Source organism: Entelurus aequoreus, linkage group LG10 (genome assembly GCF_033978785.1).
Source record: "Entelurus aequoreus isolate RoL-2023_Sb linkage group LG10, RoL_Eaeq_v1.1, whole genome shotgun sequence".
NCBI lineage: Eukaryota > Metazoa > Chordata > Actinopteri > Syngnathiformes > Syngnathidae > Entelurus > Entelurus aequoreus.
The window spans coordinates 62,021,499-62,036,035 of NC_084740.1; the positions used below are offsets into that span (position 1 = coordinate 62,021,499).

The following is a 14,537-nucleotide window of genomic DNA, read 5'->3' on the forward strand; positions in this document are numbered from 1 at the left end:
GTTCGGAGGTGTACCGAACGAGTACACATGCTAGCAGCGACCGGGCTAGGACAACATGTAAAAGCCAGAGCTGGAAGACCCTCCTGCCTCGTTAAGATCTCCCGTTTGGGAACACTTTGGCTGTGCGATACAACAATGGAGGACGGAGGTTTGCCGACATTGTTCAGCAGCTGCTTCTGACAACATGTCAAACATGTGTCGCACCTTTCCTGCTTCCGGCTCCCAGACCGTAGTCGAGGAGCGCAGGGGAGACACTCCTCCAGGGCCGATGTATTCTCGGGGGCAACACCCTTCACTCTACCCGGCAGTGGGTCTCCACAGCTCCGGACTCCAGGGTAAATGACGAATCTGGCGATTACCACATTTTTCGGAGTATAAGTCGCTCCGGAGTATAAGTCGCACCGGCCGAAAATGCATAATAAAGAAGGAAAAAAACATATATAAGTCAGACTGGAGTATAAGTCGCATTTTTTGGGGAAATGTATTTGATAAAATCCAACACCAAGAATAGACATTTGAAAGGCAATTTAAAATGTCTAAAGAATAGTGAACAACAGGCTGAATAAGTGTACGTTATATGAGGCATAAATAACCAACTGGTATGTTAACGTAACATATTATGGTAAGAGTTAGAGATGTCCGATAATATCGGCCGGCCGATATTATCGGCCGATAAATGCTTTAAAATGTAATATCGGAAATTATCGGTATCGTTTTTTTTATTATCGGTATCGTTTTTTGTTTTTGTTTTTTTGTTTTTGTTTTTTTTTATTAAATCAACATAAAAAACACAAAATACACTTACAATTAGTGCACCAAGCCAAAAAACCTCCCTCCCCCATTTACACTCATTCACACAAAAGGGTTGTTTCCTTCTGTTATTAATATTCTGCTTCCTACATTATAAATCAATATATATCAATACAGTCTGCAAGGGATACAGTCCGTAAGCACACATGATTGTGCGTGCTGCTGCTCCACTAATAGTACTAAACTTTAACAGTTAATTTTACTAATTTTCATTAATTACTATTTTCTATGTAACTGATTTTATATTGTTTTACTTTCTTTTTTATTCAAGAAAATGTTTTTAAATTATTTATCTTATTTTATTTTATTAATTTTTTAAAATAGGACCTTATCTTCACCATACCTGGTTGTCCAAATTAGGCATAATAATGTGTTAATTCCACAACTGTATATATCAGTATCGGTATCGGTTGATATCGGTATCGGTAATTAAAGAGTTGGACAATATCGGAATATCGGATATCGGCAAAAAGCCATTATCGGACATCCCTAGTAAGAGTCATTCAAATAACTATAACATATAGAACATGCTATACGTTTACCAAACAATCTGTCACTCCTAATCGCTAAATCCCATGAAATCTTATACGTCTAGTCTCTTACGTCAATGACATCAATAATATTATTTGATATTTTACGCTAATGTGTTAATAATTTCACACATAAGTCGCTCCTGATTATAAGTCGCACCCCCCGGCCAAACTATGAAAAAAACTGCAACTTATAGTCCGAAAAATACGGTAGTTGCAAATCATGGCTTTATTGAGGTCTTGCACACAGCCAATCCAACAAAACACTAGCCACTCCCCGCACCCACACTACCGCTCCTTCACCTCGCTCGCCCACACACTCACCTCACATGCTGTCACATATTAAAGGGCCACACACACACATACGCTACTCTCATAATGCACATGCTAACCCTTTTGAAGCGTCACCACTGCATTCAAGCAGCCTCTCCTCGGCGAGTCAGGCAGGGCTAAAGCAATAACAAATGTTTTTATAGCAGCAGATTTAAGACCATATTGCATTAAGAACTACATTTTGAGCCACTTCTATGATGGAAGAACAATAAGCCCATATATCCTCTTAATGCCAAGTTAGCCAGGCTGGGGGGGAAAGAAAAGTTAATCTGAGGCTGAGTTGACTTAAAACTGTTTAATGTTGCACTTTTTATATGTAGAAGAAAAGTTTTGTCATTTTATTTAATCCGAACAACAACTTGAGGCAGTTTAATGTTGATTAACGTGGACCCCGACTTAAACAAGTTGAAAAACGTATTGGGGTTTTACCATTTAGTGGTCAATTGTACGGAATATGTACTGTACTGTGCAATCTACTAATAAAAGTCTCAATCAATCAATCAAAAAAAAGCACTTTATATGTAGAAAGGTTTTGTTAAGAAACCATTCTGAGCCTTATCTTATTTAGTTTTTATTGTATATATGTTGACCACATGAACCCTGGCAATGGACCCTGTGTGTATATGTATGTTATGCCATTGTTTACACATTTGGTAAATAAATAACCAAAAAATGTATATTTTGTTGTTTTGTTACTGTACCGAAAATGAACCGAACCGTGACCTCTAAACCGAGGTACGTACTGAACCGAAATTTTTGTGTACCGCTACACCCCTAGTAAATTTGCCAAGAAAAGCACAGCACAGCTCATTTAAAAGCAGCAGGTGGGTCGTCCTCCTGCACATTGGCACGATTGTGTGACCCACTTAGTGAAACAGCTAAGAATAGAAAGGCATGTTGCTAACGTGCTAATATTTTACACATTACAGCTCATAAGTTTGCGTTTGGATGTTGCGGTGTTCTGCACAGATTGTCACACTGAAACAGAAGATCTGCGAGCTGAAGGGGATCGGGCGACCCAGCTTGAAGAGGGTGAAGAAAAGCACAGACAACATGCTGGGCGCTTACTCGGACACCTCCAAACTGATGAAGGCTGACTTCAAGGCCAACCTCAAGACCGTAAAGAAGGAGGAAGAAAAAGTAAGGTTTTTGCCTCAAAGTGAATTGTCTGCATTGATAGGTTATGAAGCACATGCAAAACAAACTCTACTCTTTTGTGTTTTCCAGCGGGAGGAAGTGACTGACTGGCGCAAGAACGTGGAGGCCATGTCTGGAATGGAGGGCAGGAAGAAGCTGTTTGACGCCGGGCAACAACACAAGTCATGATCATTGTGTGTGAGTGTAAGGGGAGTGAGTAGTCACTGACAGTATGCTAATACAACTAAGACACATGAGTGAAAAGTGTCATCACTGTCCTCAACAACATTTAAAGGAGAATTGCACTTTCATGAAATGTTGCCTATCATTCACAATCCTTATGTGAGACATGCACACTTGTTTTTCTTCTTTTCTAACTCCTAAATAATGGCTGGCAAAAGACAGCTTAATAATAGAGCTAATGACATTCACACTATTCCACCTATAAAAGTGCACTAGAAAGCATCCAAAAACGTTTTCTATACACGCTGTAAGTATATACATATGTCACTTATTAACATTCATAATAACAAGCAATATTTACATATTTTAAGCACACACTGCAAAAAGTGAAATCTAAGTAGATGAAAAATCTCAAATAAGGGTGATATTTGCTTATTTTCTGTCTGATAAGATCATTCTTCTCACTAAGCAGATTTGATGTTAGAGTGTTTTACTTGTTTGAAGTGTTTTGCTCCTAAATGATGTCAGTAAGATATTACAGCTTGTTGCTGAGATTTGAAGAGCTATATTGAGTAAAACATGCTTGAAACTAGAATATCAAGTGTTGCAAAGCTGTGTCATCAACACTCACAAGTAGAAAACTACTTTTTTAAAGTCATCATTTCTTATTTCATGCATGAAAAAAAAAAAAAAACCTGACTTTGACACAATTGTGTCTCATAATTAAAACAGGTGACAGCCAAATGGACTTTGCTGTTTATTTTCAATGAAACAATAGAAACTACGTACTCATATAGTAGTACAGTTGTTATTAGTGATAATATACTTATTTTAAGGTATTTTGGGGTTTATTGAGGTTAGCTAATTTTACTTTTTTTGGAAAGTCTTGACAAGCCAAATGTTCTTGTTCTATTGGCAGATCATTTTGCTTAGTTCAAATAAAATACCCCTCATTTTTGTACTTTTTTTTCTTGTTTTTGAACACTGACTCTTTGCAGTGTAAATATGTCCCCTATGTAAGCTTCAGCAGTTTTGTGATGAATTCAAAGCAATCTGTGTTTCAAAAAGGAACAAAATGCCACTACACATTAGAAAAGTAATTACATTATATTATGATTTCATTATAATAATAATAATAATGCAGAAAAAGTCAATTTCGAGTCACTTAAATTTGCAGTAAAATAATGTTTGCGGTGCATTGAGAGTGCATATCATATTATTGCAATACTGAGAAAACATTCATAAATGTAGTAACAGTACAGCAAATGCTAACAACCTCTATTATTGTATTCATGTGACAGGTTGGTGGCAGTGTTTATATCACATAGGGAGAACTCTGATTAAAATGTTACAACAACGTGTATGCTTGTTTTCTCAGTTGTATTCATACATCATGGTCAAGTTTAACACATCATGACCTTGAACTGCAAGTACATTGCATCAATCGTGTGAGCAAAACAAATAGTCTAGTTGTAAAATGACCTAAATAAGGGAATATCAACGGAGTATTTGGGTGACCTTGCATCTTTTTAATAATATACGGTTTCCTGGCTGTCACTGCACAAGAGTTCTATTTTAGTTGGCCACTCAGGGAGCACAAAAGAAGTGCTTAAATCTGACCTTAGGCTCCTCTTGACATTTGGAGACGGACGCTGTGAGCAGTACCTCCGCTGGCTCTTCTGCACAGACAACAAAGGTAAGTGTTTTTACCTTTTTTGACAAATGTTTTTTTATTTATGTTGTAAGAGCAACGTTATGGCCATGTGCACAGCTGTATTTGTTTTTTGCATCATTTAGATATAAAAAAATATATATAATTAACATCTGGTTGGGAAAGGGTATGCTTCAAATAACTGGAAAACATTAAATGTGGGAAGCTACTGTATGTGAAAATAAATGATCAAATCAAAGTCAAAAGTGCTTTTTACCTTCGTAAAAATACCTTTTTAGTTTATTCAGACTGAAATCTAAGGTATATTACTTAAAATGAGCAAAACAACTAATTGTACTACATCTCATATAATATAATATACATATTACTTATAATAGTGGTTCTTAACCTGGGTTCGATCGAACCCTAGGGGTTCGGTGAGTCGGCCTCAGGGGTTCGACGGAGCCTCCACCGCGGAGGTCAAGACACACCCGACTCATTGTGTAAATAAAAACTTCTCCCTATCGGCGTATTATGGATACCCTCAAACAATGTTCCCTCTAATTTTCCATATGCGTGAGCAAACGCAAAAACGCCTTGAGCATTCAGTGGAGCACATGTGAGCGAGCACACCTGTCCCAAACCTGACTAAATAACAAATTAAATGTTTTGTTATTATAATCAAATGACTGTCATTTCCATGAGATTATTTTCTAATATAAGTGTTTTGGCCCACTTACAATGACAATAACAACAAATGTTGTTTTCCATGAGCTGTGTACTAGTATTGTATGTCTAGGTGGAAAATTAAGAAAAGGAACAGACTTTGCTGTGAAAATAAATACATTATTTTATTTGATCATTTAAAATGACATGAGAGTGGCACTTGCCAAGGTGAAGCCACGCATATCTGAACTGGTCTCTCTAAGGCAACAGCAGAAGTCACACTGAGTTGCAGGTGTGTCATTTGTTGTGAGTTTATGCACTGTGTTGGTTTTGTTCTTTGAACAAGGTGATGTTCATTTTGACTTGAATTTGAAAAAAAAAAAAAAAAAAGTATTTTTCACTAAAGAAGGGTTTGGTGAATGCGCATATGAAACTGGTGGGGTTCGGTACCTCCAACAAGGTTAAGAACCACTGACTTATAATAAGCCAATTATAAAAAACCTAGTAACAAAAATATTTTTCAATAAAAAAAAAGCAATTTTGCTTTGACTTTTTGCATTGTAACAATACCAACATGTGCACAATTTGTGTGTTTTGTCCTTGTGCACGTGTTTGAATTAAAATGCCACAATTGTGTTTTTCTTGCAGACCAAAGGCTTCCCAACATGTCAGAGGCGTAAGTTATCTTTGCATTTTAATGTTACTATCAACGTCTGTGGTTTTCTTTGTTGCATAAATCATATTTCTTTCACCCCTCGATGTCCTCGACAGACCGGTAAGTCATTCTTATTGCGACACATTTAATGCCACAATTGCTTTACAACAACGTTTGGCTTTCTGTGCAGAGAAAATCCAAAATTTCTGCATCTCGCAGACTGACCCTTAAGGTACTTACCGGTTTTTACAATTCACTGCAAAGCTCTTTTAGGGGCGGAGATGATAAGGATCTGTTTCTCTTGTTTCCCTCAGACCAAACTGCTGAAGATGGCAAGTGCCATGCTGGAGAAGGAGAAGGAGCAAAAGCGTCAAGAGCGAGAATCTGCCTTGAGTGAGAGAGTTCCCCAGCTCCAGCTGTCTGGGCTGTCAGTGCAGGACCTTCAGGTACGTGCACCAGCAGCTTGGCCATGTCAATGTCTGCTGCCAAGTACACACAATGTTCACATGCCTGCAGACGACATATTGGATTTCCTCTTTGTAACCGACACCTGTCACTCTTGTGCAATGTCATATTTTGACAAACCAATAGCATCTCCAGCCAAATTTAGGCCGTTTTTGTCGGCTTAATGCATCAATGATGCCCTTGCTCAATAAAATACTGTACAGGAGACATTATGGCAGGGGTGCCCATTATGTTGATGGTGATGGCGGAGGGTGTGTCAGTCGATTGTCGATAGACCTAAAACTAGCGATCATCATTCTTCACTAAGACGTCACTTTCGTCATTTGATTGACATTCAAGGCATCCAAGGATCCTGTGAGATGACACCGGCTGCTGCCAGCTCAGTGTAAAAAATAAAAATAAAAAACACTGTCAGAGAAACAGACTCTCGCGCCGTACCTGCCATCAAAAACCCAAAGACCGACCGCACACTTCCTGTCTTCACAATAAAAAGTGCTGCTCCATCCTGCTTGCGCTAACAAAATAAGAGTCTCAGAAAGCTAGCGCACACAAGCTACCAGGTTACAGAGTTTGCCATCAATGTAATTCTTTTAAAGTGTATAAAAAGGAGTATGGAAACTGGACAAAAAAAAAACATCCACTTTCATGTGGAATTGGACAGAAAAGAGGACTTTTTTGCCCGCCACAATGTAAGTTCGAAAATGTGGAAGTTGTCAGCACTACTGTGAATATACAGTATATATATGTATTTGTATTGAACCGTTTCAGTACGGGGGTTTCGGTTCGGTTCGGAAGTGTGCCGAACGAGTTTCCACACGAACATATTAAGTAGCGTAGCGCACGTTGTGTAAACAATGCACACCGAGGCACAACACACGGCATGCTAGCAGCGACCGGGCTAGGACAACATGTAAAAGCCAGAGCTGGAAGACCCTCCTGCCTCGTTAAGATCTCCCGTTTGGGAACACTTTGGCTGTGCGATACAACAATGGAGGACGGAGGTTTGCCGACATTGTTCAGCAGCTGCTTCTGACAACACGTCAAACATGCTAACCCATTTGAAGCGTCACCACCGCATTCAAGCAGCCTCTCCTCGGCGAGTCAGGCAGGGCTAAAGCAATAACAAATGTTTTTATAGCAGCAGATTTAAGTCCATATTGCATTAGAAACTAGATTTTGAGCCACTTCTATGGTGGAAGAACAATGAGCCCATATATCCTCTTACTGCCAAGTTAGCCAGGCTGGGGGGGGGGAAGAAAAGTTAATCTGAGGCTGAGTTGACTTAAAACTGTTTAATGTTGCACTTTTTATATGTAGAAGAAAAGTTTTGTCATTTTATTTAATCTGAGCAACAACTTGAGGCAGTTTAATGTTGATTAACGTGGACCCCGACTTAAACAAGTTGAAAAACTTATTGGGGTGTTACCATTTTTAATTTTCCTGAGGGAACTCTCCTGAAGGAATCAATAAAGTACTATCTATCTATCTATCTATTTAGTGGTCAATTGTACGGAATATGTACTGTACTGTGCAATCTACTAATAAAAGTCTCAATCAATCAATCAATCAAAAAAAGCACTTTATATGTAGAAAGGTTTTGTTAAGAAACCATTCTGAGCCTTATCTTATTTAGTTTTTATTTGATATATGTTGACCACATGAACCCTGGCAATGGACCCTGTGTGTATATGTATGTTATGCCATTGTTTACACATTTGGTAAATAAATAACCAAAAAATTTACATTTTGTTGTCTTCTTACTGTACCGAAAATTAACCGAACCGTGACCTCTAGACCGAGGTACGTACCGAACCGAAATTTTTGTGTAGCGTTACACAACCTAATTTATATATATATAGATATATATATACATACAGCCCGGTCCCTGGCCAAATTGTTTTAACCCAATGCGGCCCCCCGAGTCAAAAAGTTTGGGGACCCCTGGTTTACATCATGCTCTTAAACCGAAGAAATAACCGATAAAAATGATACAGTGTTTATATTGTAAGGCAGGGGTGCTCACACCTTTTCAGCAGGCGAGCTACTTTTCAAATGACCAAGTGGAGGTGATCTACCTCATCTTCATATATATGTGTGTATATAATTTATATTCTTACATACATACACTCACACACATATATAAGATGAGGTCACCTCAACTTGGTCATTTGCGAAGTATCTCACCTGCTGAAAAAGTGTGGGCATCCCTGCATTGTGGTAATCTTTGATTGATTGATTGAAACTTGTATTAGTAGATTGCACAGTACAGTACATATTCCGTACAATTGACCACTAAATGGTAACACCCCAATAAGTTTTTCAACTTGTTTAAGTCGGGGTCCACGTTAATCAATTCATGGTACATGAATTGATTAACATAATTAATTTAGGTTTGTTTCTTAAGGTTATTGTTGCCACATGTTTGATGTCTTGCTGCCATTAGGCTCTGTGCAAAGAACTGCACCACAAAATCGACGTGGTTGACGAAGAGCGTTATGACATCGACGCCAAAGTGTCCAAGAGCAGCAAGGAGGTTTGCCTCGCTAATTCGGGTGACCGGGATTTTGATGATTAGGAACTTGGTTGATCGTGCCCTTCTAGTTTGTAGATCTGACCGCCAAGATTTTTGAGCTGAAGGGCAAGATGAAGCGACCCGCCCTGAAGAGGGTGAAGATTTCGGCCGACGCCATGTTGGGAGCTCTGTTGGGCTCCAAGGTGAAAGAGTCCGTGGACTTCAAGGCCAACCTCAAGACCGTGAAGAAAGAAGAGGAGAAGGTAAGACCAGCAAGATGCACAGCTTTTCTTTGAACCCTGGTCGACTCACGGAAACTGAAAGAATGCCAAATGAGGTTGATTGATTTTTAAGGAGAATTGTTCTCTTCTCATGAACAGAAAGAGGAAGTGACTGACTGGCGTAAGAATGTGGAGGCCATGTCTGGTATGGAGGGCAGGAAGAAGCTCTTTGATGCAGGACAGTAGATGAGTAGTATTGTACGTACATGTTGAACCTTATGGTGTCTGGTGTTAACACAAAGTAGTATTTGTAGTACTTCAGACGCCTGCTGATAATAAAACAGTCTAATCAAGCTATTGTGGACACCTTATCTGCTTATTTGTGTCCTCCAAAACGTAGTCAGTAAATATGAAAACTATTTGCAAGAATACGTAAAAGGACAAACAAAAATATTCCATCTATCCATTTTCTACCGCTTGTCCCTTTCGGGGTCGCTGGGGGTGCTGGAGCCTATCCCATCTATAGCATCGTCGTAACAAAAGTTAAATCCTTTACACATCATTTTACAGCACATCATTCGTCAATGCACAAATGGTAGATGCATGTACGTGACAATGTAGGTGGTCAAAATTCTATATTTTAACTTATTTTATTTACAAAAATCACACAGAATGTTAATCAAACTAATAAAAGAAAATAGAGCCACCCCAACTATTTTGATGAAAAGATAAAAGCTAAGATCAAAACATATTACTTAATACTCATACATGTAATTTTTTTGTAAAATAGAAATTCAACTAAATCTTTGGGGGAAAAAAACGTTGCTAGTTAAATACATTTTCAAACTCACCTGTGGTTAATTTTCTCACATCAATTAACCTAATAACCACTAAATGGGCCCTAGTGTGTGAATGTTGTCATTCTAACAGCAGTGTAGAAAAATATGACAGCCATGGTGTTCTTTATTTACGTATATTACCCCGGGCTGACTAAAAGTAGATCAATCTCACAATGATAAAGGTGAAGTTGTGTATTTGACCCAAGGCACATTCTGGACTATTCTTGTGATAGTTCACTTGCCTAGGCGTCTTTACGAGAGGTCACTGTGAGTCACAGCCTTTTGACTGACATATGAAACATCTGACTCCCGCACAACCACAACCAGGCAAACTACTAGCACCTTCCCTTCTTCTTCTACTTCTTCCCTTGTGTTGATTCTCTATTATTTGCGCAACACCAAGTACCCCTGCAGGTGTAGAATCTACACATCTCACCACCTTAGAAACAGCTCTCATGATGATGCACTTTGACAGGATTGCTGTTGTACTTCTCCTCAGCAGCCTGGAGATGGCAGCAGAGCCTTTTCATCTCCTATTGACTATTGCAATTCTCTCGTCACTCTTTTCAACAAGTCAACACTTTTTAGAGACTTCAGACGCTACAAAATGCAGCTGCCAGACTTTAGACCGGTGCACCCAGAACAGTCCATGTCACCCCCATTTGATCCAGTCTTCATTGGCTTCCAGTCAAATTCCGCATTGAGTTGAAGATTTCAGTCCTGACTTTCCGTGCGTTGCATGGTGGGGCCCCTCAGTACATCACTGACTTGTTATGCCTCTACTCTTTAGTTGCATGGTGGGGCCCCTCAGTACATCACTGACTTGTTATGCCCCTACTCTTCAGTTGCATGGTGGGGCCCCTCAGTACATCACTGACTTGTTATGCCTCTACTCTTTAGTTGCATGGTGGGGCCCCTCAGTACATCACTGACTTGTTATGCCCCTACTCTTCAGTTGCATGGTGGGGCCCCTCAGTACATCACTGACTTGTTATAAACCTACTCTTTAGTTGCATGGTGGGGCCCCTCAGTACATCACTGACTTGTTATTCCCCTACTCTTCAGTTGCATGGTAGGGCCCCTCAGTACATCACTGACTTGTTATGCCCCTACTCTTCAGTTGCATGGTGGGGCCTCTCAGTACGTCACTGACTTGTTATGCACCTACTCTTCAGTTGCATGGTGGGGCCCCTCAGTACATCACTGACTTGTTATGCCCCTACTCTTCAGTTGCATGGTGGGGCCCCTCAGTACATCACTGACTTGTTATGCACCTACTCTTCAGTTGCATGGTGGGTCCCCTCAGTACATCACTGACTTGTTATGCTCCTACTCTTCAGTTGCATGGTGGGGCCCCTCAGTACATCACTGACTTGTTATGCCCCTACTCTTCAGTTGCATGGTGGGGCCCCTCAGTACATCACTGTGTTGTTATTCCCCTACTCTTCAGTTGCATGGTGGGGCCCCTCAGTACGTCACTGACTTGTTATGCCCCTACTCTTCAGTTGCATGGTGGGTCCCCTCAGTACGTCACTGAGTTGTTATGTCCCTACTCTTCAGTTGCACGGTGGGGCCCCTCAGTACATCACTGACTTGTTATGCCCCTACTCTTCAGTTGCATGGTGGGTCCCCTCAGTACGTCACTGACTTGTTATGTCCCTACTCTTCAGTTGCATGGTGGGGCCCCTCAGTACATCACTGACTTGTTATGCACCTACTATTCAGGGTCTTCAGGCCAGGGTCTTCTAAAGATCACTTTAAAACCCGTGGAGACCTGGCATTCCAGGCTATATCTCCCAGACTCTGGAACAACTTGCACCAGTCCCTCCGTGATCTTGACTGTGTTGACACTTTTAAGAAGCATTTGAAAACTTCTCTATTTAGTAAAGCTTTTAGTTCATGCACCTTTTAACTTTCATTTTTAATCCAGGTTGTATCCTTTTTATGATGTTGCCCCTGTTGTTTTCATTGAATTGTTGTTTTACTTCACCTATGTTTTGTACAGCGCTTTGGTAATTGTATCTGTGAAAAGCGCTTTATAAATAACATTTACTTACTTACTTTTAAATCATAACTATGTACATACAGCTTTAATTTGTAACATTAACAGTTTATTATCTCTGCTGCCATTTATTATTCAAGATGTACTAATTAGGTTCTCAATCTGTCAAAATATGATCATAGCAGCAATCCACCCATCCATCAAGATCATGAGCAAAGAGCATGAAATGTTAACTCCAGTAGAACAAAATCCTTGAAATTGCCACAAATGCGCCAAAACTGACACCTACACAAACGGAGGCCATGTTTACGTCCACAAACACGCTGCACCGTGTGTGCGCATGCGAGTCACTTAACTGAAACATTCAGTTCACATTAGACTCAATCAGAAGTTACATTTTTTTTTTGTAAAGTGAAAGAAATATCAAATTTTAACCAAAAAAATGGGAATTGGCAATCATAACATGCAGTTTGAACATAGCCTAATAGGCTGCCATCAACAGTGCCTCTGCTGGTTGCAGGCAAGTAGAGAGCTCAATTATTATTTATGCCTCAAATGCTTCAGTAATCAACGATCATAGAAATATATTTATTAGGCTAATGCATCACATAGCACACTAATAAAGAGGTTAACTTAGAGATGTCCTGATCATGGGATCGGATAATGGCCAATATTTGCCTTTTTTAACTGATCGGCGATCGGCTGATGAGCTGCTGAGTCCCATCTTTACTGCAGCTGTGTTTACATGGCCAAAGATTGTACTCACGAGAAAGAACCCTTCAAAATGGATGCACGCTCAGGGAGACACAATTACATTTCCATATTCCTTGTGACACACATGCAGGAGTTACAGGAGGGTGCGTGTCTTGCCAGAACAGCTCCAATATGAGAGCAAATTGAAATGAAGGCGCCGTCTATGTACAGAGAGAAACTACTTCTAAGATACTAATCCTCACCACCAAGTCAGAAAATAAACTAAGTTTCTTCCAAGTAACATTATCACTGGAGGACGAGAGGACAAGGAATGGCTAAGCATACTACACACACACACACGCCAAGCAGGACGACACATGAAGCAAACGGCTAAAGCTTCAATGTAAAGAATGGGTGATCAATCCAGATAGTAAAGTAAAGTATCCATATATAACTAATACTAAAGTGATTCGATTGATATATTTCTTGTTCTTGTTATTACAAAATCATGTTTTGGTTGTTTTTTTTTTTTTACAAATTCAGGGTGTAATTCTCTGGATACAGGAAGGCTTTGAGGGCAAAACCCAAATTATTTGAATGGGAGCCAATTGTAGGTTTTGCTATTGTTGAGGCATTAAGGCACTTTATTTTGTTAAAAATGTTTATGTAGCATTCAATACCCCATATTTAATACATCATCAGATTTACAACAATACTAGCACATTTTAATTGAATAGGAAAGGCTTAATAAAAACATGTTTACTTGCTATAAAACATTTTAGTTCTATAGTCTTTGTCAAAGTATCGGATCAAGACTCAAAATTGGATCGGATCTGAGGCCAAAAATGTAGTAATGCGCCTTTCGGAGAAATAACTATTTGTTGGCAAAACTTAAATGCTAGGGGTGTAACGGTACGTGTATTTGTATTGAACCGTTTCGGTAAGGGGGTTTCGGTTCGGTTCGGAGGTGTACCGAACGAGTTTCCACACGGACATATTAAGTAGCCGCCTCCGCTTCCTTCTGCCTCTGTCTCTGTTAGTCCTCTACACAGCACCCAGCATTGTCCCACCCACACAACCATCTGATTGGTTACACACAGAGCGGTAACAGCCAATCAGCAGTATTCAGAGCGCATGTAGTCAGTGCTTAGCATTTAGCAGGTAAGCATCAGGCAGCGGACTCTCCCCAAATGATAATAAACACCTCCCAGTCAACTACTAGTAACATCACTATGAGCCCGTTGACCTTCTAGAAACAAAAGGCAGCTCAGCTCGCTCGCAGTCCTGGCTTGAGGTGAAGGCTAATTCGCTTTTAGCGTAACGTTAAATCATTTTGCGGTGTGTGTGTGTGTGTGTCTGCGTGCATTTGTGTGTACGTGTGTTACGGACAGCAAAGCCCTGTCTGTCTGTTATTTCACTTTACCTTTTTCTGTGTTGATTGAGCTGTGTTGAAGCAGCAAAAAAGGACATTATGTTAAATGAAGAGTTTCTGTCTCTGATAGTTGATATAATAATGTAAGTGCATCATTAAGCCTACATGAACTCCATGGTGTTCAGGGATGAATAGTCTATCCTATTGCTATTGTACTATTTTTTCAGCTATAGTTACATGAATCATTAGTAATGCAGCAGCCTAGTTTTGAATGGCAGGGTCCCTGCTATCACATGTTGATAATAATATAACATTTACATCATAAAAATCAACTACAGGCTTCCCAAATGCTGTAATAAAATAAGCATGATGAGTTGACTTGAAACTATTTAATGTTGCACTTTTTATATGTAGAAGAAAAGTTTTGTCATTTTATTTAATCTGAGCAACAACTTGAGGCAGTTTAAT

The 14,537-nt window shown here is 39.6% G+C and overlaps 3 protein-coding genes across 8 annotated transcripts in view; 2 read left to right on the top strand and 1 right to left on the bottom strand.

Annotated features, from left to right (window-relative positions):
• Positions 1-4,082, top strand: part of LOC133658879 (troponin I, slow skeletal muscle-like) — a 7,118-nt gene extending 3,036 nt beyond the window's left edge. For both annotated transcript variants that reach the window (XM_062061366.1, XM_062061367.1), the window contains 2 exons: positions 2,643-2,813; positions 2,901-4,082. In XM_062061366.1, coding sequence (XP_061917350.1) covers positions 2,643-2,813; positions 2,901-2,999 — 270 coding nt within the window. In that variant the 3' untranslated portion in view covers positions 3,000-4,082. The remainder of the gene's footprint in view (positions 1-2,642; positions 2,814-2,900) is intronic.
• The window catches only part of LOC133658877 (zinc finger and SCAN domain-containing protein 2-like), a 37,110-nt gene that overhangs the window by 16,237 nt on the left and 6,336 nt on the right, over positions 1-14,537 (bottom strand). For 2 of the 5 annotated variants that reach the window (XR_009827557.1, XR_009827558.1), the window contains exons 4-5: positions 6,206-6,309; positions 4,259-4,672 (exon numbers count right to left, since the gene is read on the bottom strand). The exons of 1 other annotated variant lie outside the window; for it this stretch is intronic. The gene's annotated coding sequence lies outside the window, so the exon portion shown is untranslated. Of the gene's footprint in view, positions 1-4,258; positions 4,673-6,205; positions 6,310-14,537 lie in introns of those variants that run through there. 2 more of the 5 variants (XR_009827559.1, XR_009827560.1) reach the window with 2 other exon arrangements.
• Positions 6,034-9,453, top strand: LOC133658878 (troponin I, slow skeletal muscle-like). Its single transcript, XM_062061365.1, has 5 exons — positions 6,034-6,197; positions 6,280-6,411; positions 8,874-8,963; positions 9,032-9,205; positions 9,323-9,453. The coding sequence occupies exons 1-5, from the start codon at positions 6,114-6,116 to the stop codon at positions 9,407-9,409; spliced, it is 567 nt and encodes a 188-aa protein (XP_061917349.1). The 5' UTR covers positions 6,034-6,113; the 3' UTR covers positions 9,410-9,453.

Coding starts and splice junctions, on each gene's coding strand:
- LOC133658878 (XM_062061365.1), top strand. CDS start 6,114: ATGCCACAATTGCTTTACAACAACGTTTGGCTTTCTGTGCAGAGAAAA. Junction 6,412..8,873: donor TGTCAGTGCAGGACCTTCAG/GTACGTGCACCA, acceptor TGCTGCCATTAG/GCTCTGTGCAAAGAACTGCA. Junction 9,206..9,322: donor TGAAGAAAGAAGAGGAGAAG/GTAAGACCAGCA, acceptor TCTCATGAACAG/AAAGAGGAAGTGACTGACTG.